We start from the raw sequence: 25,320 nt of genomic DNA on the forward strand, positions 1-25,320 counted from the left end.
TACATGAATATAATGGCTACACGATACATCTAACCCCAACAATAGAAATTTTAGCTACGCTAGGACATGGTTAGCGTAACAGCTAGCCTTTCTAGAGATGTTGACTTCAGAATCGGGATCTGCTCTGTCACTTGAGTAGTGCTTCTGCCTTCAGACTTATTTTCTTATCCTTCTATTGTAGACCTGAGTGAACATACTCCAATTTTGTACTCCTCCGATTCACCGAAGCTCCATTTGGACTAAACTGAAAACTTCTTTTTATATGCAAAACTCTAAGGCTCTAGTTAGGTGCATAGTTCATGCGCCCAACACACCTACCCTGCTCTAACAATTCTGACCAACCTGCTTTCTTATTTAGGATGCAACTCATGCATGTATTCCACGTGTCTTTGGCCATCTTTGCTCACCTTGTGCACCACCCCTACGACTAACGCGCTAATCCTTAATTCATCATGAAGTACTTGCGCCTGGTGCCGCCACTTAGCTCTACTATGCGCCTATCATGCCAGTAGATGGGGCCTACCGAGCCTTGTTTCTTCAGGTTTTTGTTTTTGCCTATTTTCTTCGTGTTAACTTGTGGTGTTCCAGTTCCTTTCACCCGTTTTTTATTAATGCATGCAGGAAAAAACTAATAGGTTCCTTTTTACTTTTACTAGAAAAATTAGGGTTTTGTAATGATTTCTTGTGAAATAAGCTGATAAGTGTCGATGTTTTGAACATAAATCTGAAACTTATTAGATAGACTATCCTATACTGTGGTTCCTCATCGGTGGGAAGATCATAGTCCTTAAGTGGAAGATTATCGTTAGCCATAACATGTTGTTGTCTTAGTAATTGTCATCTCTCGTGTAAGAAACACTCGATTTTGTTTATCAATTTGATGGGATTTCTCGCACTATAGGACCTTCGCATAAAATTGAAACAAGAAAAGGATAGCATAAAATATAAACAAAAACAAAAAAAGGATTTAGTCTAGACGACAACGAAATAGAATAATAATAGTAGAAAAAGTTGGTCCCTAAGAATTACGCCAAAACTTGATATGCTGCAAGTATACGACAATATCGAAGTAGTATAAAAGATTTATTGTTCCCACAGAGACCAATTTTCTAAGTATTGAACCCTATCACTGTCATGTTTAGCTAAAGCGATCTAAACTTAGTTTGGGATTGAGTTTTTGGTTTGCAAATATAATGATGAAAACAAACAGAGTTTAGGATCTCTGATTCATGTCTTTGATCCTCTTGCAGATTGTGATTCATTATGAGAATGACGTTAATTTCATAGGAAAATGGAAAACATGGACGACACCCACTTTTGTCAGTGTGTTGTTCTATTCTAATCAAATATGCTACCCACTATCATAGGTGTAGTATGCTTGTTCAGAACCAGTTTAAAACTCAGCCAGTAAAACTTTCTTAAAATTAGTGTACAACACCCACATTTAACAGGGTGTGGTTCTATTCTGAGAAAATATGCTACCCACTTTTGTAGGCATGGTATATTATTTTTGTTTTTTGTGTGTGCATAGGATCATTAAAAAGAAAGCTTTCTATATCGTGTTCGAAACACTTTTGTCTCCTCGACCCGATTGTCTGGTGTTTCTTTTTCATATATCACATTACACCCTTTCAACATATATGTGATTGTTTACCGTGAAAATTAGTAAACAACCGTTGATCTTCCAAATTAAAAATATTTTGGTTACTTACAGGATCGATCAGATTGATCCTAGGACATGTGCTAATTGTTTTTAGGGTGAAGTCTGATGAATAATAAACATTTCGACAAGGTTCATACTTAAATAACTTATTAAAAAAATATAGAGGAAAAATAACGCAAAGAAAGCAAGGAAAATGCTAGAAGGTAAAAGGCGACGAAGATAAATTTCTGAAAATAAAATATTGACTAAATTGCTTTAACTAAAAAACATGGTGCAACATCAAACGTACATTTTCTCAATTTACACTTTCTCTACACACAGATACTTTGGGTAAGTTGATAAATTTGTACAAACTTGAACTCACACCGATCCTAACACTAAGACCTCCTATTTATACCAATTGAAATAACCGCTTGCAACGGCCTATTCACCAGATTGAGACAAGTGGCATTTTGCATGTATGCAACTGCCCACCACACACCACGTACACTCAGCAGTTAGATAAGAACAAAGAATTCCTTCCCTTATTTGAATTCAAATCCTGTGTCGAACTACCACTAGTGACACTTCTGTTAAAATATCTTCAAACTGCTAGAAATACTTCTAAGTCCACACAGTATCTTTATTCTTGCATCAAGGTATCTTCGACTGGAATTTCAAACTATATAGTTTTGTCGAAACATTCAATTTCTTCACAGGAAACTTTATTTCCTTATTTAATTCTCTTAATCCATATCATGCGTCGAAATTAGAGCTAACAAATTGACCCCAAAAAATGTCATTTTCGACACATCGAAGAAAAAGGCATTTTTTGAGACTATGGTTCGACACCTTTGAACAATTCTTGCATAGCTTCGATGCCACTAATGCTCCAACGTTGCAAAAAACTATTCATCTTTTCCCAGCTGGCCTATAACGTCAGAACCATCATTACCTTTTTCCCACCTGTCTTTTCAACCCATGCGCAAATCTTTTTAATCATCACGTTTCCTAGACCCTAGGAGATCGTGGGGTTAGGCCTTAATTACCCCCGTCCCACTATATAATCCTGGAGAGACACATGTCCCACTCGTTTGTCAACCATTAATGCTGATTTGAATTGTTTTCTCTTCTAAAAAAACCCATAAAAAGTGCATTTCTTACTAATTTCACTCTTTTACGCTTTCTAAAACCTTCAAGTACTTCAACTCTTCATCTTCTTCAAAAAAATAACCTCAAAAAACCCAAATTTTTCTTCCTTCAAACCTTTAACAAAAATGGCCACTTCAAGCAAAGTCCCTAAGGCTATCAAGGTTTCTACTAAACAAACGAAGGAACCTAAAAAGATTTCAGATCTTTCTCCTTTTGCTACGCTTTCTGGCCCAGTGATGATGCGTAATCAACAATATATTCTTGAACCAAAAACTGAAGAACAACGCAGAATTTATGAATCTCAAGTACTCATTCCAATCACTGTCTCTGGGAAAAAACATGCTTTATTTGGTCCTTTACCTGACCTAAACATCGATTCTAGAAGACTTAGGGACTTTTTCCCCACCTATCATAAATGTAAACCTATAAGCCAGGCAAAAAAGCTTAGGGTTGAAAGGGCTACCACTGCTGAGGAATCCTAACCTTTAATAGATGAAAATATAGACTTAAGGTTTATGAACAATGACCTTAGAGTCTTTCGATCAACCCCCTAATTTAAAGATCCAACTGACTATCTAAGTTGGTTAAACAAGATCGAAAAATCAAATCTCAAACCTGGAAGGACATGGGGATTTATGACCTAATCATGCTGTCGAAGGTAGAACTAGATTATAGTTCGACGTTGTTAGTTTCTTCCTTGTATTTCTGGGACTGCACTCACTATACCTTCCACCTACCTCGCGGAATAGTAACACCCACTCTCTTCGGCATAGCCGTTATCACTGGGCTAAAACCAACTAGGAATACCTAGGATCCAAATGTCGAATCTGATTACCCCATAGCCTTCTCCACCTCTAGGGCTGCCTACTCAACCCACATAGCACATTACCATGACAAAGATACTGACACTGTCTCTGACGTAGAACACATTTCCTTCTTATCTTTATGGTTATCCTATTGCATCTTCTGTTCGAAGTCACCACAGGTTGCAAAGAAATATCTCACTCTGGCAAACCAACTTCATTCTGGTCACAATGTCTGCATGAGCAAAATGATTCTGGACAGCCTCTACGAATCTTTGAGTGATGGCGTCGCTCAACTTAAAAATATGGGAGAAAAAGGAAATCTCATTCTCTCTAGTCCTTTTTTGCTGTTGTAACTTTGGCTGAATGCCACTTTTGAGGCAAGTCTTCCTAACAAGAGCCTCATCAATGAAGAAGGTGAGGAAGTAAAGAACAGAAGGGTCGAAGGAATCTGCTTGGCTAAACTAACACCCAGTGATGAAGTAAAATCCCTTCAACCGACATTCATGAGCTATGTCATGATGTTTGCGAAACGTCATGAGTTCACGTCGAACATGGCCCCTGTCGCAGCCAGAAAATATGGTCCAGAATGGTTCACGAGATCTTTCCCATCTCCACCAAAAACCAAGAAACAAAGTCCCTTTTAATCTGGGAAGCCTTTCTAACCCCAAAACTAATAACCCTTAGGTTAAATCAATCGAAGAGTCAGGTCACCCTAATTGCTTATCAGCTCAACCTCGTGGCTAGACAATTTGGGTTGATTTAGGTTCTCCCCAAATGCCTTTACGACAGAAAAAGCACCCTCCTTCTCTATAACACAAATCACAACAAAACCACCACTCTCAAACAAATAGATCGATACATTGGCAGAACACACCTTACCCCAGTTAGCTTCGAGCCGAGCTTCCTTTGCACTCCAAAATTTGGGAAGTGGTGGTCACAATGCTGATGAATTTTATGATACTCCTTCATTCACTCAACAATTTAATAAAGCTTTCCTTTTTGTGTAGGAAAAGACCAAGAAAGGTACTTACACACATATCAAAGAAATTCAAGCATTCCAAAACTACTTTGAAACTGCCTATAGGCCCGATGATCTTAGTCGAACCATCCGCAAGGCAGCCGTCACGCTGAAGGAAATTTTTTCAAAGAAAATGGAGAACTTAAAAATCTCTTCATATGTTCCTCCTGAGAAATGATATGAAATGGCTTTCAAAATGTTTCCTCTTAAATTTCCTCGACTGTCAAGCACTGATTTTGGAGGGGGCATTGCCCCTCCATTTCTAGACTGGTTTATCTGTGGGGATTCTATAAAAATCCTTCGACAACAATCACAGAAAAAAGCTCAGCGGGTGGTTACGGCTAAGCACACTTTAGACAGTTTCAAAGGACATCTTCATATAGGGATCGAAGATGTTCGCATCGAATCATATATATATGAAGGTGTGGAGTGAGAGACCTTTCGAATCACATCTCTCTATTAGGATATTTACTCTTGATTCGTAATAAATATTCTGTTTTTCTTTTAACTACCAAAGTTCCACCCAAAAAAACCAACAGTCAAGAAGTTGGTCAAAGCAAAAGCTGAGGGAAGTAGCATGACCATAAAGGTACATCTTTACTTTTCTCATTACTTTTTGTTATGTATAATGGTATTACTAACACTTCGATATTTTCATTCAGGTCACTCGAAACCTACCCCTACTCCTCAAAAAGTCAAAACAAAAGCAGCTGGAGTCCCTGTTATATTAGAGTCAGACGAAGAGGACTTGTCTTCTATTCTAGATCTAACCCTCAGGAAAAGGAAGAAGCAACCAAAAGTTATCGAAACCTTGAGCCAACCTCAGGAAAAAATTTCCAAAGTTGTGAAATGACCTGCTTCTATTACCATACTGGAGCCTACTCCTGAAGAGCTATCGAAGATAGTAGCGGCGCAGGTTGAAAGCGACATCTCCGATCTTATAGTCGAAGGGGACAAGGTAAAAGCATACATTCTTTTATTCTTTTGATTTATTTTCTTCTATCACTTTAAATAACTTATATTTCAATTTTGGCTTTCAGGGTGCTGCAGTTGTTGCCACACAAACAACAACCAAATCTCCCTATGTACCAATCCTTCTTAATAGTGTTGGAGAATCCACCTACCATCCAACATCTACAAGGGGTTCGGAGAAAAGCTCAATGAGCAAAATTAACCAACCGATTGCTGAGGAGCATGAGACTTTGCCACCCAAAATCACCACCCAAAACTCTCATACCAGTGGTTCTGATCATGAAACTGACTCAGGTACAAAAACCCAAGCTGAAGTGAACAAAGATGCTATGGTGGTGGAAGAAGAAGTCCATGCTGGAAATGACTTTGAAGGTGGCTCGCCTGATGTCGACGGTACAGACAATGTTGCTCTTGAAGGTAATGACGACCAAGATGAGGAGATGAGAGAAGAAGAAGAAGAAGAATACCAGTCATTATTCCATGATGCACCTAGTGGTGAGGATGAAGAGGACCTCAAAGAGGAGGATTATAATGGTGAGGGAAGAAAGGATGATACCATCGAGACAAACGAAGGACAATCTTAGGGCCTAACTACTGCTACTCCAACAGCTGATGTCATTCCTTAAGGCATCAAAGCTTCGACAGGAACAACAGTGGGTCTTTCTTTAGAAGAACTAGCATCCCTGAAGCAAAGTCAACCTCTCGAGTATTAGAAAGCTATGTTGAGTAGAAGGGAGAGCTTGTCTGAAAGAAGTCTTAGCACCTCTACAGCGTCTGAGGATCAACCTTCGAGCAAACCTGTGGATGAGGAACTCTTGAAAATCAAAGAAAAAATCTTTAAGGGTGATCTATTACTACTCTTACTGGATGATTCCTTTTGCCCCATTATCCTTGAAAACTCTCCTTAACCAAGTTAATTTACTGGAAGCTTCTCCCGAGGTTGCCAACGTCATCTTGGAATTGGGTATTATGATCGAACAAATTGTTATTGATCATACGTTATTACCCCAAATCACTAAGGAAATTGAGAAAAGGCTAGTGCTAAAGTCGCTGCTTGGGATGCAGCTACTGATACAACTAACAAAGTAATGGAGCTGGAGCAAACCAAAGAGAAAAACAAGGCGGAGATTGAAAGTCGTGACCGTGACATTGCCTCTTGGGAAGCCCAAATAAAGGAACTGCAAGCCAAAATCTCTTAAGCCATGTTGGCAACATTTTTATTACCATGTTGGCTTCGACCAATTTGCATGCAATTATTCGTTTATTATTTTGATCTCTTGGAGTGCTGACTTATATTTCTTCAAATATTTTCCTTTCACTCTTAATATTCTTTTATCTTTATTAAGCTCCTCGATCTCATAAGCATCGTTAGAGAATATTTGCAAAATTTGAGAAGGACCTTCCCATTTGGGGGACCATTTCCCTAAGGCCCTATCCTTTCGATCCATTGGAAGGATCACATTCCAAACCAAGTCTTCAGGTAAAAATATCTTAACTTTAATCTTCTTATTGTAAGATTTCTCTACTCTCTTCTTCTTCCTTTTCAATAATTCCAAGGCATTTAGTCTCTCCTCATCTAGCATCATGTTCCAATTTGACTATGATGGAATTTCATGATGCCTATGAATTTTTGTTGATTGTAGGTAAATCTCGACTAGTAAAACTGCATCATGACCAAAGGTCAGTTGAAATGGGGTCGAATTAGTGGCTTCCTTGGGGGAGGTTCGACACGCCCACAAAACCTGATCTAAAGTCTTGTGCCAATTTCTGGGCCTCTTCCTCACATGTTTCTTAATCAAACTAATTACCACCTTATTCGCTACTTCAACCTAACCATTAGCCTGAGCATAATATGGAATAGAAGATAATAATTTGAAACCCATTTCCTTAGAAAACTCTTGCATTTTTCGACTAGTAAACACTGATCATTGATCTGTTGTAATGGTATATGGGATTCCAAATCTATAAATAATGTTTTTCTGGATAAATTCAATCACATTTTCTTGGTCTACATTTGGCAAGGGTAGAGCTTCAATCCATTTCATAAAATAATCAATACCAACCAAAATATACGTCTGACTTTTAGATGATGGTGGTCGAATTTCCCCAACGAAATCTAAAGCTCAACCTCTAAAAGGACAAGGTTTGACTATAGAATGCAGTTCGCTTGCAGGGACATGTTGTATACCTGGGTGTAGCTGACACTCTTGGCATCGTTTGGCGAATTCAATGCAGTCTTTTAACATGGTAGCCCAATATATCCCTTGACGAAATAATAACCATTTCATGTTATGGCCAACCTGGTGTGCCCCACATGCTCCACTAGGGACAATCGAAAGGGCTAGATATGCCTCTGATTCACTAAGACATTTGAGTATAATTCCCTCAGGAGTCTTTTTGAATAATTCAATACCCAAAAGAACATAACTTAAAGCTCGATATCTGGTTTTCTGTTCGATAGACGCCGTCAGATTCTGTAAATACTCCACTATTGGTTTTCTCCAATCCTCATCTATCAGGCTATCTATTGCCAATATTTTGAAGCTCTCTTTGTCGGTGTATCCCAACTTTGTCGTTTCCAAGTCTGATGGGGATAATCTGGTCGACACAACTTTCCCTCTGACTTCAATTACTTTTTGCAGTTTCTCTTTTGAAATTCTATACCCAGATTCAAATTGAGCCAAGTCGTTAGCCACTTGATTTTCCAATCGAGGTATGTGTCGATTGTCTATTATGAAATACATTATGAGATTCTCTTTAACACATTTGTACTCTTTTGTGATCTGTTTTATAACTAACTCTGAGTCACCCATTATTTTGACTCGAGTTGCCCCCAATTCCCACAATATCTCAAGTCCGAATATCAAAGCTTCATATTCAGCCTCATTGTTCAAGCAAAGGCCTTCCACTTTTATACTTGAATTTTGTTAGAATTTTATTAGGAGAAATAATTAGAACTCCTATGTGTAACAACCCGTATAATATATATCTAGAATAATACCATGCAAGTGTTATTAATTGGAATTGACACAATCATAATTGCCTATTGGAATCATTATATACACATGTTCAAACTAAAAACATGAATGACACATTGTAAGACCCCAATTTTGACCCTAAGACCCCTCATGCTATCTCATCATGTGCATTAGCGTTGGGATCACAAGTTGGCATCCTCCTTACCCCTCATTCATTGGGTTTGCAGTGGGAGAGATCACCAAGCACATCTTGATTGTATCATACTTTGTTTTTCATTATTTAATAACCAAAATACCAAAAAATATGTCAATGTATAGTTTGTTACTTTTGTAGGTAGTGTGTGTGCTCACCTATGCTCTATCAAGCTTATATCTAGGGTTTGATACCCTCAATGCAATGAGCTTAATCAAGAAATGGTTCACATTGGCTCTAAGTATCATATATGGATCCCCATGTTCTTCACATGTTATTTTGATCAATAAATTTTCAAGAGTTTGAAGTTGGTTTGCCTTGGAAACCCTAATTCATCTAGGTATCTTGTGTGACTTCTTCTACAAGTTTCTGCAACAATTGATAAAATATTTTAAGGATACCTTACATTACATCATCTTATGCATATATGATCCTCCATGAGTCCCAAAATTCAATATAATGTCAAGCTAGCAAGATGGTTCATGGTGGTTGACCAGAGAAAGTCAACTGGTCAAAACTAGGGTACCCTAGACCCTATCTCCTACACTTTTTGTCATATGAAAATGATTCCAAGAGAAAAGTTACTCAAAATGACATTAAAAACAACTTTAATGTTTAAGTCAAGAGCTATGTTTGCTTGGAAAGTCATTTTTATGGTGAAAGATTATAGGTGATTTTGTTTGAACCCTAGTTTTGAGGTCAAATTCCCAAGACTATAACTTGCTCAATTTTTATGAGATGAAGGCCATTAAAATTCCATGATCAAATTTAAGATGTCGACTTCAACCTTGATTTTTGGAGGAAATTCAATTTCAACTTGAAAATGCATGTGCCAAGAGGAAACATTATAGGTCATTTTGGGTCAATACCATTAAACAAGTGATTTTTATCAACTTCTAAAATGCATAACTCCTTCATGCCAAATCCAATTGATGTCAAATTTGTGACCAAATTTAAGAGGTTTGAAAGATCTACAACTTTTTTGAAGGAACCTTTCTCATTTGAAGTCCATAGAAAAAGTTATTCAAGGTGGAAGAAGTGAACATTTGACTTAGGACTTATGGAGGATCATATATGCATAAGATGATGTAATATGAAGTATCCCTTCAAATATTTGATATCACCTTTCAAGACTCATCATGATCCAAGCTTTAAATGAAAATGTGTTCAACATGAAAGTTGTTCCCCTTGATCTCACCTTTCAAAAAAGTCCGAGATCATCTCATTTGGATCAAAATTGAGGGACTTGCGCATGGCTCCATCGTGGGAAGTGTTTTGGCAAGATTTGAACTCAAATGATCATTCTCCTTTGCATGCTTCCACGTGATTGAATTCAGTACACTTTACACACGAATTGGAAGTGGATTGCATCATTCCTAAGGCCCAAATTATTGCCCATGCACCCATGCAATGAAGTTTCTAAAATTGGCCAAATTTCAAGTGGAGAAAATATCAAATGCATTGCCTATTTAAACAAGCTCAAGGCTTCAGAATCAGGAGGAACACCTTGACAAAGCTTTTCTAGACATATTAAAACCCCCCACTACCATAGAATTTCTGAAGATTTCTCTTGAAATCGAGCTTGAAGTTCATCTTCTGTTTGGAAGTTCAAACTTCAGAAATTCACTTCCCTTTTCATCTCAATTGGTTTCTGCAAGAAAGAGGACGAGAAATCAATCAAATCCAAATCAAGATCAAGTGGAATTGGATCAACTTGAAGGTGATTTTTCAGAAACTTCATCTCTTCGATTCTCTCTCAGTTCTTCACCATTCTTTGTGATTTTTGGTTGTCTCAAGTCATATCAATGTAGGAAAGAAGATTGAGTTGCTTTGAGGTCAAATTAAAGCAACTCAGTTCATGATCCTCAAAATTCAAATCCCTGTATCTTTTTATATACTTGGCATTGGACAAAATTGAGGTCAGATTCGGGCTCCTGCGCATTTTTTCTTTAAGTCCATGTCTTGCTTTTTAATTTTGGTGATGGTTGATCGTGCACCAGTCCGGTGAGATCCACCGGAGAAGAAGACCGAAGCCCTAGCTCTGGTGATTTATTGTCAAGCATCTCAGCTAGAGGATCCAACTGAATTGTTCTAATCTCGTGCGTTGCTTTTAATTACTACGTGTGTGGGATAGTTAACTGAGGCGCATGTGGAACACATGTTTCCATCCATTTGATCTGCCACCTCAATTAATGAGGGAGATCAGATGGCTCTCCTTTTTTTTGAATTTCTGAATATTTAATTGAATTGCTTATTTTAAATTAATTCATATTAATTTCATTTTTAATCCAAAAAATTTCAAATATTTGTCTCTTTCATTTTCTGAATTAAAAATTATTTTTTGGATTAATTTTGATATTTTTCATGAATTAATTGTTTTTTTTTGCATATTTTTAATTGTTTAAAAATACTTCTGACTTTTCAAAAATTATGAAATTTTTTGTCCAAGGTCCTTTGACCTTCATTGACCTAGGATAAATCTCTTGGCCATTTATTTGGTGTTTTGAAGAGGTTTTAGGTTTTTTATCAAACATAATTTAATTTAAATGCATTTTAATTTGATTTTTAATTGATTAATTGTGTAGAAATTATGTTGAGCCATTTTTACTGACTTGTGAAGTTTAACTATGTGTTTGGGCCTTGGTCAAGGTTGATTTGACTTTTGTTGGATTAAAATCATTGGATTTAGGGGATTGATGAAATGTACATTTCATCTCCCAAAATGAATGAATGATTATAATTTGATAAAATTCCTCCCATGACCAATTTGTGTTTGTCTCATCTCCCCTCCTTTTTCATCTTCAATCCCATTCTATCCTATTCCTTCCATTGACCAATGACATCTCTATATTCTAAGACTAATTGGTTCATCAATAACTTATGTTAGATGAACCAATACAAGTATGGATGAGATTAGGTCCATCCTTTGATCATTTTATTTTTGAGTGTGGTATGTTTTAGGAGTATGGTTCACTATACCATATCTCTTACATGCATTAGCACCTAAATTTCTATTGTCCAGTCTCAGATAGTTGAGACTTCTATATAAGTCCAATTACGATTGCTTAACATAGCACTAAATTTTGACCCAAAAGGCATAGCACTCTAGTAAGTGAGATAGTAAGTCTCCCCCTTTCATGGTATTATGTGGAAACTTAGCCTTTTTTCCTTCCTTTGGAAGATGTCTTAGTTCGAAGATACATGCTTGTGAATAGAGGGTTGAGTGTTCTCCAAAGAATAACTTAAACAATTGAAATGCAAAACTTCACTAACATCTAACCAACTAACAATTTGACTAACTTTTATTATTATTGCTCTTAATTTCAAGTCATTTACTTTATGTACTTTGTCATTTTACATATCATTTAACTTCTTAATGTTTATGTCATTTTTACTTTGCTCACTTGAGCCATATATTGTGATTGTATATATTTGTTTGTGGACCTTGTTTGTGTTTGTGGTCTTAGGACCTTAAAATACATAATAAACAACAAAAACCCCTAAAAAATGTTTGTGTGGACTATTCGATTTGATCTGAGCTTTGACTTAGAATTAGTCAACATTCCCTATGCAGAAGGACTTGGCCAATGCCAACATCTCTAAAACCAAGTCATTGTGATTTGAGCTTCCATCTGATGCAAATATTAAGATTCACTTGAGTTCGTCTGCTACATGATCCTGATACAAATGTTACTTTGAACCTGTGTCTAATGCCTTATTCTGAGCCAATCAAGGAGTATGTCATCTAATACATGAGAAGATTAAGAAAAAGACTGTGAAGTTGCTTGCTTGGATGTCTTTCTCTTCATATTGCCACTTGTTTATTGATGTAGCTTGATTCTAAAGTCAAAAGGAAAAGTGGGTTTCTATATGACATTCTTATCTATTGAATTGTATCCCATTGGTCAGATCTTTTCAACTCTTAACTTTTAAATTTTATGCTTAGGATTAGTCTCTTCATCTCCTCCCATTTCTTAAATTTCAAATCTCTCCCCCTTTTCAAAATCTTCTCTGCTTGTGATTTCTAACTTAGACTTTTTATTGGAAATTAGAAACTTTAGCCTTATGCCATTGCATTTTTAAACTCTTTTCTTAAATCAAACTTGTAAATGCATCTAACCATATTGACTTAAAATTTCAAAATACAAAAATAACTAACATTCATGCAAACTCTTTTAGGCCCTTTATGCCTCTTTAAAATTTAAAAAATTTGTTAAAAACAATCAACTCACTTTGAAGGTCTTGTCAAACACAAAAATATAATTAATGAATCCTTTTCTCATCCCCACACTTTATTTATTGCAAACACCATTTTATACCAAAACACATACACACATAAAAGAGGGATCCCTAGGAGTACCTAGGACACTTTGGGTGCTAACACCTTCCCTCTGTGTAACCAACCCCCTTACCTGTAATCTCTAGCATTTTATTAGTTTTTATTTGAAACCTTCTTATCTTTGGGTTTTGTTCATACTTTTCCATTTTCCTTTGGAAACAATAAAAGCGCGGTGGCGACTCAGGTTTTATTGATGTTAAGTTTATCCATAGCTTAATGGTCATGAATTTACCGCTACACATATGTCATATAATAAAGCCTAAAAAAATATAAGAATCATGTACAATATATTCATTGTACATAACTCCACATCGGAAGATCACGATAATCGTCGTCCCTTGAAACATCGGTAGATAGCTTCCCTTGAATTAAACCTGCAAGGAATACCTGAAAAATAACAAAAATAATGGGATGATATGATAATCTCAGTGAGTTCTCCTATCCTATGGGTCCACTCGGCTCTACAGGGTTTCTACTCAATTCAAACTCAAGTTTTCACCTTCCGTTACCGGTGCATCATTCGCACCATGTAACTAGGACTTGAGTATCTAAGGGGTAATCACAATGTATGGAAACATGTTACATGAGTGCATTCACTCAACAAATCACTATTCGGATCAACGAAACATCAATCCCTGAGCGAACTTACCTCTAAGCCAGGTCCGATTAATGCATGCTCGTATGATTCGACTTTCGCGGTGAATATCAGGTCCTCTATGAGTTCCAAACTCATTTCAAGCGACCGTCACCTGTATGGGACTCTAACCAACTTAGGGTTTCTTTCACCGTATGGGACTCTAACCCACTTAGGTGTCCACCTTTCCCCCACGTACGCCGTAGTTGGTGCTCAAACCGAATTGAGACACGAATCATTGGTGCCACATCCCCACTTACCGCTTTACCTGAGCCTTAGAAGTGGTATGTGCACCATCAAAACTAATTCTGAATACGTGATTAATTCTAAATAATCAATAGGACTTTCGGAGCAACGCCCCTCACCAAAATATCAAACAAATCTCATGATATCATAACATGATCCATTCTCATATATAAATCACACATGTTCCATATAAAGTATGTTAATGTATCGTTCTGTGACTACTTGTTCGTTGTACACACCACTGTATGATTACGTCCAATCATCACTATCTAAATCATTTCATAACTTAAGTTATCTTTCTAAGTCATTTACCTAATGTTCTCATAGGTTTACCTCACTCATAAGTTTTAGTCATTTTATTGTGTAACCAATCAATTAAAAGCTCTTAATCATTCATGCACACATACACTAGTACGACAACCAACAACATGTATAGCGTACATTAAAGTCCATAAGATGACATAACATGCTATAAGGTCCATAGGCAGGGTTATCACTCAACCCACCGTAATCAAACTCATTCCACTTTCGAGTTTCAAACAACATTTGCCTGATCTTCCTAAGATGGAGGTTCATCAATGATTGTGAGCACGACCATGATGGTTGTGCAATTTGCAGTGTAAACCCCCATGGGTGTTTGATCGTCAAGAGGGATATCCAGAAGTTTATGGATGAGAATGTAATCCAGATTCAACAGTCTAGGGATATAGATGATATAAATATAATTGCTCCAGTGTTGAAGACCCCAGAGCGGGTAGTGATTAAATTTGACAGCAGCAGTAGTAACAACATCAACAAATCGGTATCGCCGTTAGTGATACAGTTAACGGGCCCTATCTCATATGCATCCGATAGAGCTATTTCATATCAGTATAATGCTACCATGATGGATAACGGTCAAGAGGTTTCGTTGCCCACGACCAATTCTATTGTGAATATTGTAGATATCACGAAGGTGACCAGTAACGGTTGTGTTTTGCGTCCCGTTTTCCCGAAAAAAGTGATTGAAGATGTTTCAGTTGGTAAGAAGGTGGATGTACCTATAGTAAGCCCAGTTAGTTTTCCAATGTGTCAGTCTGGTGAATCCAGCAAGCTGAAGCCTAACGATGATGATGAGGTACTGAGATTAATCAAGAAAAGTGAATTTAATATGGTGGAGCAGATGCTACAAACTCCTTCGATGATTTCAGTGTTGTCTCTGCTAATGAATTCTGAAGCGCACAGAGAAGTATTGCAAATAGTGTTGGAGCAAGCCTACGTTGAGCATGATGTGACCATGGATCAGTTTGACCACATTGTGGCTAACATTACTTCCTGTAACAACTTGAGTTTTTGTGATGAAAAACTTCCTGAGGATGGCAGAAATCACAATCTAGAACTACATATATCGATGAATTGCAAGGAGGATGCACTATCAAATGTGTTGGTTGATATTGGCTCTTCTTTGAATGTACTCCCCAAATCAACTCTGTCCAGATTGTCCTACCAAGGCGCCCCGATGAGATACAGTGGCATGATCGTCAAAGCATTTGATGGTTCTCGCAAGACTGTTATAGGAGAAGTGGACCTTCCAGTGAAGGCAGGTCCGAGTGATTTTCAAATTACTTTTCAAGTAATGGATATCCACCCGACCTATAGCTGCTTGTTAGGAAGGCCATGGATCCATGAAGCTGGAGCTGTAACATCTACTCTGCATCAGAAATTGAAATTTGTGAAGAATGGCAAGCTTGTCATTGTAGGTGGAGAGAAAGCATTGTTGGTGAGCCATCTGTCAGCTTTCACGTATGTTGAAGCTGAGGAGGAGGTTGGAACTCATTTCCAAGCTCTATATGTTACTGAAGTAAGGAAAATTGGGGTACCTATGTCTTCTTTCAAAGATGCTTAGAAAATTATTAAAGATGGCATCACATATCAGTGGGGCCGTATGGTAGAGGTCGCCGAGAACAGGAGAAGAGCCGGATTGGGATTCCAGCAAGGGCCATCTAATGCTAAAGTTGAAGAAGTGCAACTGAGTTTCCATGGCGGAGGGTTCATCCATGGTAATGCACAACACTCAGCTGTTGTGATCGAGGGCGAGGAAGATGAAGACTGTGCCAACTTTGTGACGCATGGCAAGACTTGCAACAATTGGGTTGTTGTTGATGTTCCTTTTATTGTCCATCGTTCTAAGTAATTTGCTTTTTCATTATTTTAAAAAAATCCTTCTTCCATGACTAAGAGAGAGGTGAACATTGTTGGGCATTTTTCAAATTATCATCAATAAAATGCAATTCTATTCATCCACATCTAAGATGTTTTATTTTTACTTTTTGCTTTTCTGAAAATGGTAATCACAAAAAACAAAAAAAACATAAATAAATAATAATTGTCCATCTGCATAATATTTGGTCACATTCATTTCTCTAAAATCAAAATATCAAATCATTATGCAGGTTGGTGTTTAAAACCATTGAATACATTGATCCTACTCCCTCTCCAAACTTTGATTTCCCTGTGTTTGAGGCCGAGGAAGAAATTGATGAAGAAATGTCTGATGAATTGTCTCGTTTACTTGAGCACGAGGAAAAAGCCATTCAGCCATTTGAAGAGCAGATTGAGTTAGTCAACTTGGGTTTCGAAGATGATGTGAAGGAGGTCAAGATTGGGTCTCAACTGTGTCCATAGGTTAAGAAGAGGTTGATTGATCTTCTCCGATAGTATTCAGATGTGTTTGCTTGGTCCTATCAAGACATGTCTCGTTTGGATTCTGAGATTGTGGAGCATAGAATGTCGTTGAAGCCATAATGTCCGCCAGTCAAGCAGAAGTTGAGGAAGACTCATCCTGATATGGCAGTGAAGATTAAAGAAGAAGTTCAGAAATAGATTGATGTCGGTTTCCTTGTTACCACTGAGTATCCACAGTGGGTGGCCAATATTGTGCTTGTTTCGAAGAAGGATGGAAAAGTCTGTATGTGCGTCGATTATAGAGATTTGAACAAAGCTAGTCTGAAAGATGATTTCCCTCTACCACACATTGATATGTTGGTAGAAAATACAACTAAATTCAAAGTCTTTTCGTTTATGGATGGATTTTCCGGTTATAATCAGATCAAGATGGCACCCGGAGATATGAGAAGACCATATTCATTACACCCTGGGGAATATTCTGTTATAGAGTAATGCCTTTTGGTTTAAAGAATGTTGGTGCAACGTACCAGAGAGCTATGACCACTCTCTTTCATGATATGATGCATAAAGAGATCGAAGTCTATGTTTATGATATGATTGTTAAATCTAGTGATAAAGAAGAGCATGTCGAGCATTTATTGAAGCTATTCCAGCGTCTGAGAAAGTATAAACTCCGCTTGAATACCAATAAGTGTACATTTGGTGTTCGTTCTGGTAAGTTGTTGGGCTTTATCGTCAACGAGAAGGGTATTGAAGTTGATTCTGCCAAGGTCAAAGCAATACAAGAGATACATGCGCCTAAAACTGAGAAGCAAGTCAGAGGTTTTCTCCGCCGCTTGAATTATATCTCAAGATTCATATCGCATATGACTACCACGTGTGCGCCTATATTCAAGCTTTTTCAGAAAGATCAGTCTTGTGAGTGGATCGAAGATTTCCAGAAAGCTTTCGACAGTATCAAAGAATATCTGCTTGAGCCTCCGATTCTGTCTCCACCTGTTGAAGGAAGACCCTTGATCATGTATTTGATTATGCTCAAAGAAATTATGGGTTGTGTTCTTGGTCAGCAAGATGAGTCTTGAAAGACAAAATATGTTATTTACTACCTCAGTAAGAATTTCACCGATTGTGAGACTCAATATTCTATGCTAGAAAAGACTTGTTACGCATTGGCTTGAGCTGCTAAGCGTCTGCGTCAATATATGTTGAATCATACTACTTGGTTGATATCCAAAATGGATCCAATCAAGTATATTTTTGAGAAGCCTACTTTAACTGGGAGGATTTCCCCGTTGGCAGATGTTGTTATCCGAGTATGATATTGAATACCGATCTCAAAAAGCAATTAAAGGTAGTGTTTTGGCTGACCATTTGGCTCACTAACCAATTGAAGATTATCAGTCCGTACAATATGATTTTCCTAATGAAGAGATCTTGCACCTAAAGATGAAATATTGTGATGAACCGTTGCTTGAAGAAGGGCCAGAACCTAGTTCCAGATGGGGCATGGTATTTGATGGAGCTGTTAATCAGTATGGTAATGGCATTGGGGCAGTGATTATTACTCCTCAAGGCACTCATTTTCCATTTACAGCTAGATTAACTTTCAAGTGTACAAACAACATGGCTGAGAATGAAGCTTGCATTATAGGGCTTGAAGAGGCCATTGATCTCAGAATCAAGTATTTGGACGTCTATGGAGATTCAGCTTTGGTTGTGAATCATATCAAAGGTGAATGGGAGATGAATCAACCCAGTTTTATACCATATAGAGATTATGTAAGGAGGATTTCAACTTTCTTTACAAAGGTGGAGTTTCACCATATCCCTCGAGATGAAAATCGGATGGCAGATGCTCTTGCAACGTTGGCTTCAATGATTGTGGTGAAATTTTGGAACAAAGTTCCCAATTTAATTGTGATGCGTCTTGATAGGCCATCTCATGTGTTTGTTGTTGAAGAGATCAAAGATGAGAAGTCGTGGTATTTTGATATCAAGTGTTTTCTCCAAAGTCAGATTTACCCGCCAAGGGCATCTTTGAAAGATAAGAAGACTTTGAGGAGATTAGCAGGAAATTTCTACCTGAATGGTGATGTGCTATACAAGAGAAACATTGATATGGTTCTGCTCAGATGCATGGATAGACACGAAGCAGACTTATTGATGACTGAAGTCCATGAAGGTTCCTTTGGTAGTCATTCCAACGGATATGCTATGTCTAAGAAGATGTTGAGAGCAAGTTACTTTTGGCTGACAATGGAATCTGACTATTGCAAGTTTGTGAAGAAATGCCACAAGTGTCAAATTTATGCAGATAAGATTCATGTTCCTCCGACACAGTTGAATGTCATTTCCTCTCCATGGCCCTTCTCCATGTGGGAAATTGATACGATTGGCATGATTGAGCCCAAAGCTTCAAACGAACATCGTTTCATTCTGGTGGCTATTGACTACTTCACAAAATGGGTTAAAGCGGAATCATATACAAATGTAACCAAGAAAGTTATTGTGAGGTTTATCAAGAATCAGATTATATGTCGATATGGTGTACCAAGTAAGATCATTACTGATAATGGATCTAACTTGAATAACAATATGATGGAACCTCTTTGAAAAGACTTCAAGATTGCACATCATAATTCTTCTCCCTACAGACCCAAGATGAATGGGGTTGTTGAAGCTACAAACAAGAACATTAAGAAGATCATTTAGAAGATGGTTGTGACGTATAAAGATTGGCATGAGATGCTACCATTTTCTTTACATGGGTACCGTACATCCATCTGCACTTCAACATGGGAAACCCCTTTATCACTTGTTTATGGAATGGAAGTTGTGCTCCCAGTAGAGGTTGAGATCCCATCATTGCGTGTCTTGATGGTAGCCAAGTTGACTGAGGCTGAATGGTGTCAGACCATGTATGACCAGCTGAATTTGATTGAAGAAAAGAGATTGACTGCCATGTGTCATGGTCAATTATATCAGCAGAGAATGAAGAAATATTTTGATAAGAAGGTAAGACCTCATGTATTCAGAGAAAGTGACCCGGTGCTCAAGAAGATTTTATCTTTTAAACCAGATTCTAGGGGAAAATGGGCTCCTAATTATAAAGGCATATATGTTGTAAAGAGAACCTTTTCAGGCGGTGCTTTGATTCTTACAACTATGGATGGTGAAGAGTTCACTCGTCATGTGAATACTGGAGCAATCAAGAAATACTTTGCCTAAAAAAGAAAAGACCAACTCGCTAAGTTGAAAACCCGAAAGGGTGGCTTAGGCAAAAATGAGCGTCTCAGTGGATTGAAAACCCGAAAGGGCGATCCAGGAAAAAGTTAGAGACATCAAATAGAAAATTTATCTTGATAGATTGAATACCCCACCTTGGAGCGTCTCAGTGGATTATGACAACTAACTGCATTCGACTAATCTTCAGTCTTGAAGACATTCTTGAGGAAGTCATTTGGATCTGATTCGTCATTCTCAATCAAAGCCAAGAGCACAATGGATATTGAAGTTGGTAAAAGGATTAGTGATCCTTGTATTGAATGTATCCCTTTTCCATGTAAAATTACCATTTTTCAACTTTTGTAAAGATCTATGGAGTCTTGTCATTTACAGACTACCATTCTATTAAATAAAGTTAAGATTTTTATCCAATTGTTTCTACTCTTATTTATATTTCATCTAAATAGAATTAAATTTTATGAATGATCATTTTTGAAATTGAATTTAAAATCAAAATCATTTTTATTAAAATAAAAGCAATTACTTTTAATCAATCAATTTCAGTAAGGAATATCAACAGCAGTCTAAGAACAGGTAAGTCCTGAAATGCGAAGCATTATTGGTCTTCCCCAAGCAGTTGGTTCAGCAAGTTAGTTTCCCCAGCTGAGTTTTGAGATCACCTCCCCAGCTGATTTCAGGCATATATTCTCAACGGTTTGCATAGATTTAGTACAAATTTCATTTCCCCTCAATTCGCAAGCGGATTTCACTCCTGATACCCCGATATCACTGGTTCTTGAGCAGTTTTGGTAGTATCCCCTATGATGTTGTCTCCCATTTGATATGGTGTTGACCTAAAATTCCCCACAAAATTGATGGTTCAAATCCTCAGCGAATTTGTTCCCTTTCCCAGCCAAGGTCGAACCTCTGAGATGGATGGTTTATATCCATCCCCAACTCTTTTTCTCCAGCTAATGCCTCCATCCTGTCGAGATTAGCCAAGTGTTGTAGAGATGATTCAGATCAATGACATTTGTATCCTTTGTGATTACTTTATCAACATGATCATCATATACATACACACATACATATACATTCACAGATTTCATTATTTCATTATTATTGCACTTTGTGATTCTTTTTTTTTTCTGATCCTCTACTATGGTGGTATCCTTTCCCCCCACGCAGATTTGGTGTGTCAGTCCTCCCTCAATTGTAGAGTGTCAGCCCCTTAAGCAGAAAGAATTTAACCTTTCTCATTCCCCACTGAGTTATTTCCTCATGGATGATTATTATTTTAGCTTTCTCCCCAGTCGATTATCTGGATGGAACCACTCCCCTTGAGTTATATCCTCACCGGGTCGAGTCTTTGATTGATCTTTTCTTTCTAGCTCTTACCTAGATAGATGATTTTGGTCCCCTGAGAGTCTATTACCCAGTAATTGGTAATACTCTTCTTAGTTTGCGAGTACCTTACTCTTACCCAATACCTGATAACAGTAATCTATTTCTTCTTGCTTTTCCCAGTGGATTCGTTTTACGTTTCACCAGGTAGTCTATCCTTGATATGTTCATCTTAACCGATGACGAATATTCTTCCTTTTGAGTTTATCCTTGATATGTTCATCTTAACCGATGACGGATATACTCTTTGTGGTTTTCTACCGAGTAAAAAGGTAGTTCTAATCCCTATTTCGTTCCCCAGAGGGTTAACCCTTGATATGTTCATCTTAACCGATGACGGGTTTCCTCCTCTTCGCGGTCTTCTGCCTAGTAACCGATAGTTGTAAATCCTACTTTCCCTTGCGGAGTCTATCCTTGATATGTTCATCCTAACCGGTGATGGATATTCTCTTTTCGGTATTCTATCCAGTAACTGATAGATATAATTCTTATTTCTCCCCTCTGAGTCTATCCTTGATATATTCATCCTAACCGGTGACGGATATTTTTTTTTTTATTTTCTATCTAGTAACTGATAGATGTAATTCCTACTCTTTCCCAGAAGTTTATCCTTGATATGTTCATCTTAGCCGATGATGGATATTCTTCCCTTTGAGTTTATCCTTGATATGTTCACTTTAACCAGTGATAGATACTCTTTTTCTCTGGTCTTCTGCCCAGTAACCGGTAGTTGTAAACCCTATTTGGCTTTTCCCTGGCAGGTTATTTTTACCCAGTAACTGGTAATGAATACACCTCTTTTTTCCCTCAGCGAGTCATCCTTGATATGTTTACCCTAACCGGTAACGGATGTCCTCCCTGTCAGATTATGTTATCTCCTTACCCAGTAACTGGTAGTGGATAATATACTTCTGTTACTCCTGTGTCAAAGATCTTTTCTTCCCCAGTTGAGTTCGAGTGCGTATTTCTTAAACGAAATCAACATTTCCTGTTTGGTTCAGGCATTTCAGCTTTGTTCTAATTTACCTGTTTCCCTTGCAGATTTTCCCTTTTATCCCCGGCTGAGTCTTTCCATTAATTTATTTTCATGGAATCCCTCGTGTCCCCCAACAGTTTTAAGTTATGGCCTGGCCCATGCATAACCTTTTATCCCCCCAGGGTCTCTGTCTCCTTAGTGAGTTTTCCTTACGAAATGCATTATACTCCTGTGGACTTTCAGTCTCTCTAGATCCTTTTTCTTTGTGGCAACATTTTCCCCACAAAGATTATTTTTTAGCATTCATATCATATGCATCATGAGGTATCTTAGGAACCAAAATTTGTTTCTATATGTTATTATTTAAGTCCATTCTACTTAGTCGATACAAAGGTTTTAACCTTCATCTCCTCAGCTAGAATGTCCTTAAATAGGGGCAGCTGTAAGACCCCAATTTTGACCCTAAGACCCCTCATGCTATCTCATCATGTTCATTAGCATTGGGATCACAACTTGGCATCCTCCTTACCCCTTATTCATTGGGTTTGCATTGGGAGAGATCACCAAGCAGATCTTGATTGTATCATAATTTTTTTTTCATTATTTACTAACCAAAATACCAAAAAATATGTCAATGTATAGTTTGTTACTTTTGTAGGTAGTGTGTGTGCTCACATATGCTCTATCAAGCTTATATCTAGGGTATAAGACCCTCAATGCAAGGATATCAATCAATAAATGGTTCACATTGGCTCTAAGTATCATATATGGATCCCCATGTTCTTCACATGTTATTTTGATCAAGAAATCATCAAGATTTTGGAGTTGGTTTGCCTTGGAAACCCTAATTCATCTAGGCATCTTGTGTGACTTCTTCAACAAGTTTCTTCAACAATTGATCAAATATTTTAAGGCATGCCTCAAATTACATCATATTATGCATATACGATCCTCCATGATTCCCAAAAGTCAAGAGAATGTCAAGCTATCAAGATGGTTCATGGTGGTTGACCAAGAAAGTCAACTGGTCAAAACTAGGGTACCCTAGACCCTATCTCCTACAATTTTTGTCATATGAAAATTATTACAAGAGAAACGTTATTCAAAATTAAATTTCAAACAACTTTCATGTTTAAGTCAAGAGCTAGTTTTGCTTGGAAAGTATTTTTTTGTGGTGAAAGATTATAGGTCATTTTGTCTGAACCCTAGTTTGGAGGTCAACTTCCCAAGACCATAACTTGCTCACTTTTTATGATATGAAGTCCATTCAAATTCCATGATCAAATTAAAGATGTCTTCTTTAACTTTCACGTTTGGAGAAAATGCAAGTTCAACTTTAAAATGCATGTGCCAAGAGGAAACATTATAGGTCATTTTGGGCAAATGCCATTGAACAAGTAATTTTCCTCAACTTCTAAAATGCATAAATCCTTCATGCCAAATAGAAATGAGGTAAAATTTGTGACCAAATTGAATAGGTTTTAAAGAGATACAACTTTGGTGAAGGATATATTCTCATTTGAAGTCCATAGAGAAAGTTATTCTAGGTGGAAGAAGTGAACATTTGACTTGGGACTTAGAAAATTTTCAAATATGTTTGATTTTCCAAACTTCCACCTCCAAATTCATCATTATCCAAGCTTCAAATGAAAAAGTGTTCAACATGAAAGTTGTTCCCCTTGACCTCACCTTTCCAAAAAGTCCACGATCATCTCTTTTAGATCAAAATTGAGGGACTTTCACATGGCTCCATTGTGGGAAGTGTTTTGGCAAGATTTGAACTCAAATGATCATTCTCCTTTGCATGCTTCCACATGATTGAATTCAGTACACTTTGCACATGAATTGGAAGTGGATTGGATCATTATTAAGGCCTAAATCATTGCCCCTGCATGCACCCATGCAAAGAAGTTTCTAAAATTGGCCAAATTTCAAGTGGTGCAAATATCAAATGCATTGCCTATTTAAACAAGCTCAAGGCTTCAGAATCAGGAGGAACACCTTGCCCAAGCTTTGCTAGACTGATTCAAACCCCCACTACCATAGAATTTTTGAAGATTTCTCTTGAAATCGAGCTTGAACTTCATCTTCTGTTTGGAAGTTCAAGCTCGATTTCAAGAGAAATCTTCAAAAATTCACCTCCCTTTTCATCTCAATTGGTTTCTGCAAGCAAGAGGAAGAGAAAGCAATCAAATCCAAATCAAGATCAAGTGGAATTGGATCAACTCGAAGGTGATTTTTCAGAAACTTCATATCTTCGATTCTCTCTCAATTCATCATTCTTTGTGATTATTGGTTGTCTGAAGTCCTATCAATGTAGGCAAGAAGATTAAGTTGCTTTGAGGTCAAATCGAAGTAACTCAGTTCATGATCCTCAAAATTCAAATCCCTGTATCTTTTTATATACTTGGAATTGGAAAAAATTGAGGCCAGATTTGAGCTCTTGAGCATTTTTTCTTTAAATCCATGTCTTGCTTTTTCATTTTGGTGATGGTTGATGGTGGACCAGTCCGGTGAGATCCACCGGAGAAGAAGACCGGAGCCCTATCTCCGGTGATATGTTGTCATGCATCTCAGCCATAGGATCCAACTGAATTGTTCTAATCTCGTGCATTACTTTTGATTACCACGTGGGTGGGATAGTTTACTGAGGCGAATGTGGAACACGCGTTTCCATCCATCTGATCTGCCACCTTAATTAATGAAGGAGATCATATGGCTCTCCTTTTTTTGAATTTCTGAATTTTTAATTTAATTGCTTATTTTTAATTAGTTCATATTAATTTCATTTTTAATCCAAAAAATATGGGATTTTCACAAAAAAAAATCAAATATTTTCCTATTACATTTTCAGAATTAAAATAATTTTTTGGGTTAATTTTGATTATTTTCATGAATTAATTGTTTTTGTGCATATTTTTTATTGTTTAAAAATACTTCTGACTTTTCAAAAATTATGAAAAATTTTGTCCAAGGTCCTTTGACCTTCATTGACGTAAGATAAATCTCTTGGCCATTTATTTGGTGTTTTGAAGAGGTTTTAGGTTTTTGATCAAACATTATTTAAT

General features: G+C 37.3%; 1 protein-coding gene across 1 annotated transcript; it reads left to right on the plus strand.

The window, feature by feature from the left end:
* The first annotated feature begins 2,919 nt into the window (after window positions 1–2,919).
* On the plus strand, window positions 2,920–6,174 carry LOC127136640 (uncharacterized). The gene is made up of 5 exons (XM_051063176.1): window positions 2,920–3,099; window positions 4,608–4,623; window positions 5,281–5,417; window positions 5,496–5,576; window positions 5,659–6,174. Exons 1-5 carry the CDS (start codon window positions 2,920–2,922, stop codon window positions 6,172–6,174), a joined length of 930 nt encoding a protein of 309 aa, XP_050919133.1.
* The last annotated feature ends 19,146 nt before the right edge of the window (window positions 6,175–25,320 follow it).

This window comes from Lathyrus oleraceus, chromosome 4 (assembly GCF_024323335.1).
Source record: "Lathyrus oleraceus cultivar Zhongwan6 chromosome 4, CAAS_Psat_ZW6_1.0, whole genome shotgun sequence".
NCBI lineage: Eukaryota > Viridiplantae > Streptophyta > Magnoliopsida > Fabales > Fabaceae > Lathyrus > Lathyrus oleraceus.

What these genes read in the sequence shown, in the direction of transcription:
- LOC127136640 (XM_051063176.1), top strand. Translation starts at nt 2,920, where the DNA reads ATGGCCACTTCAAGCAAAGTCCCTAAGGCTATCAAGGTTTCTACTAAA. An exon ending in AAAGGAAGAAGCAACCAAAA is followed by an intron (nt 5,418 to 5,495) that starts GTTATCGAAACC and finishes ACCATACTGGAG; the next exon opens with CCTACTCCTGAAGAGCTATC. An exon ending in TTATAGTCGAAGGGGACAAG is followed by an intron (nt 5,577 to 5,658) that starts GTAAAAGCATAC and finishes TTTGGCTTTCAG; the next exon opens with GGTGCTGCAGTTGTTGCCAC.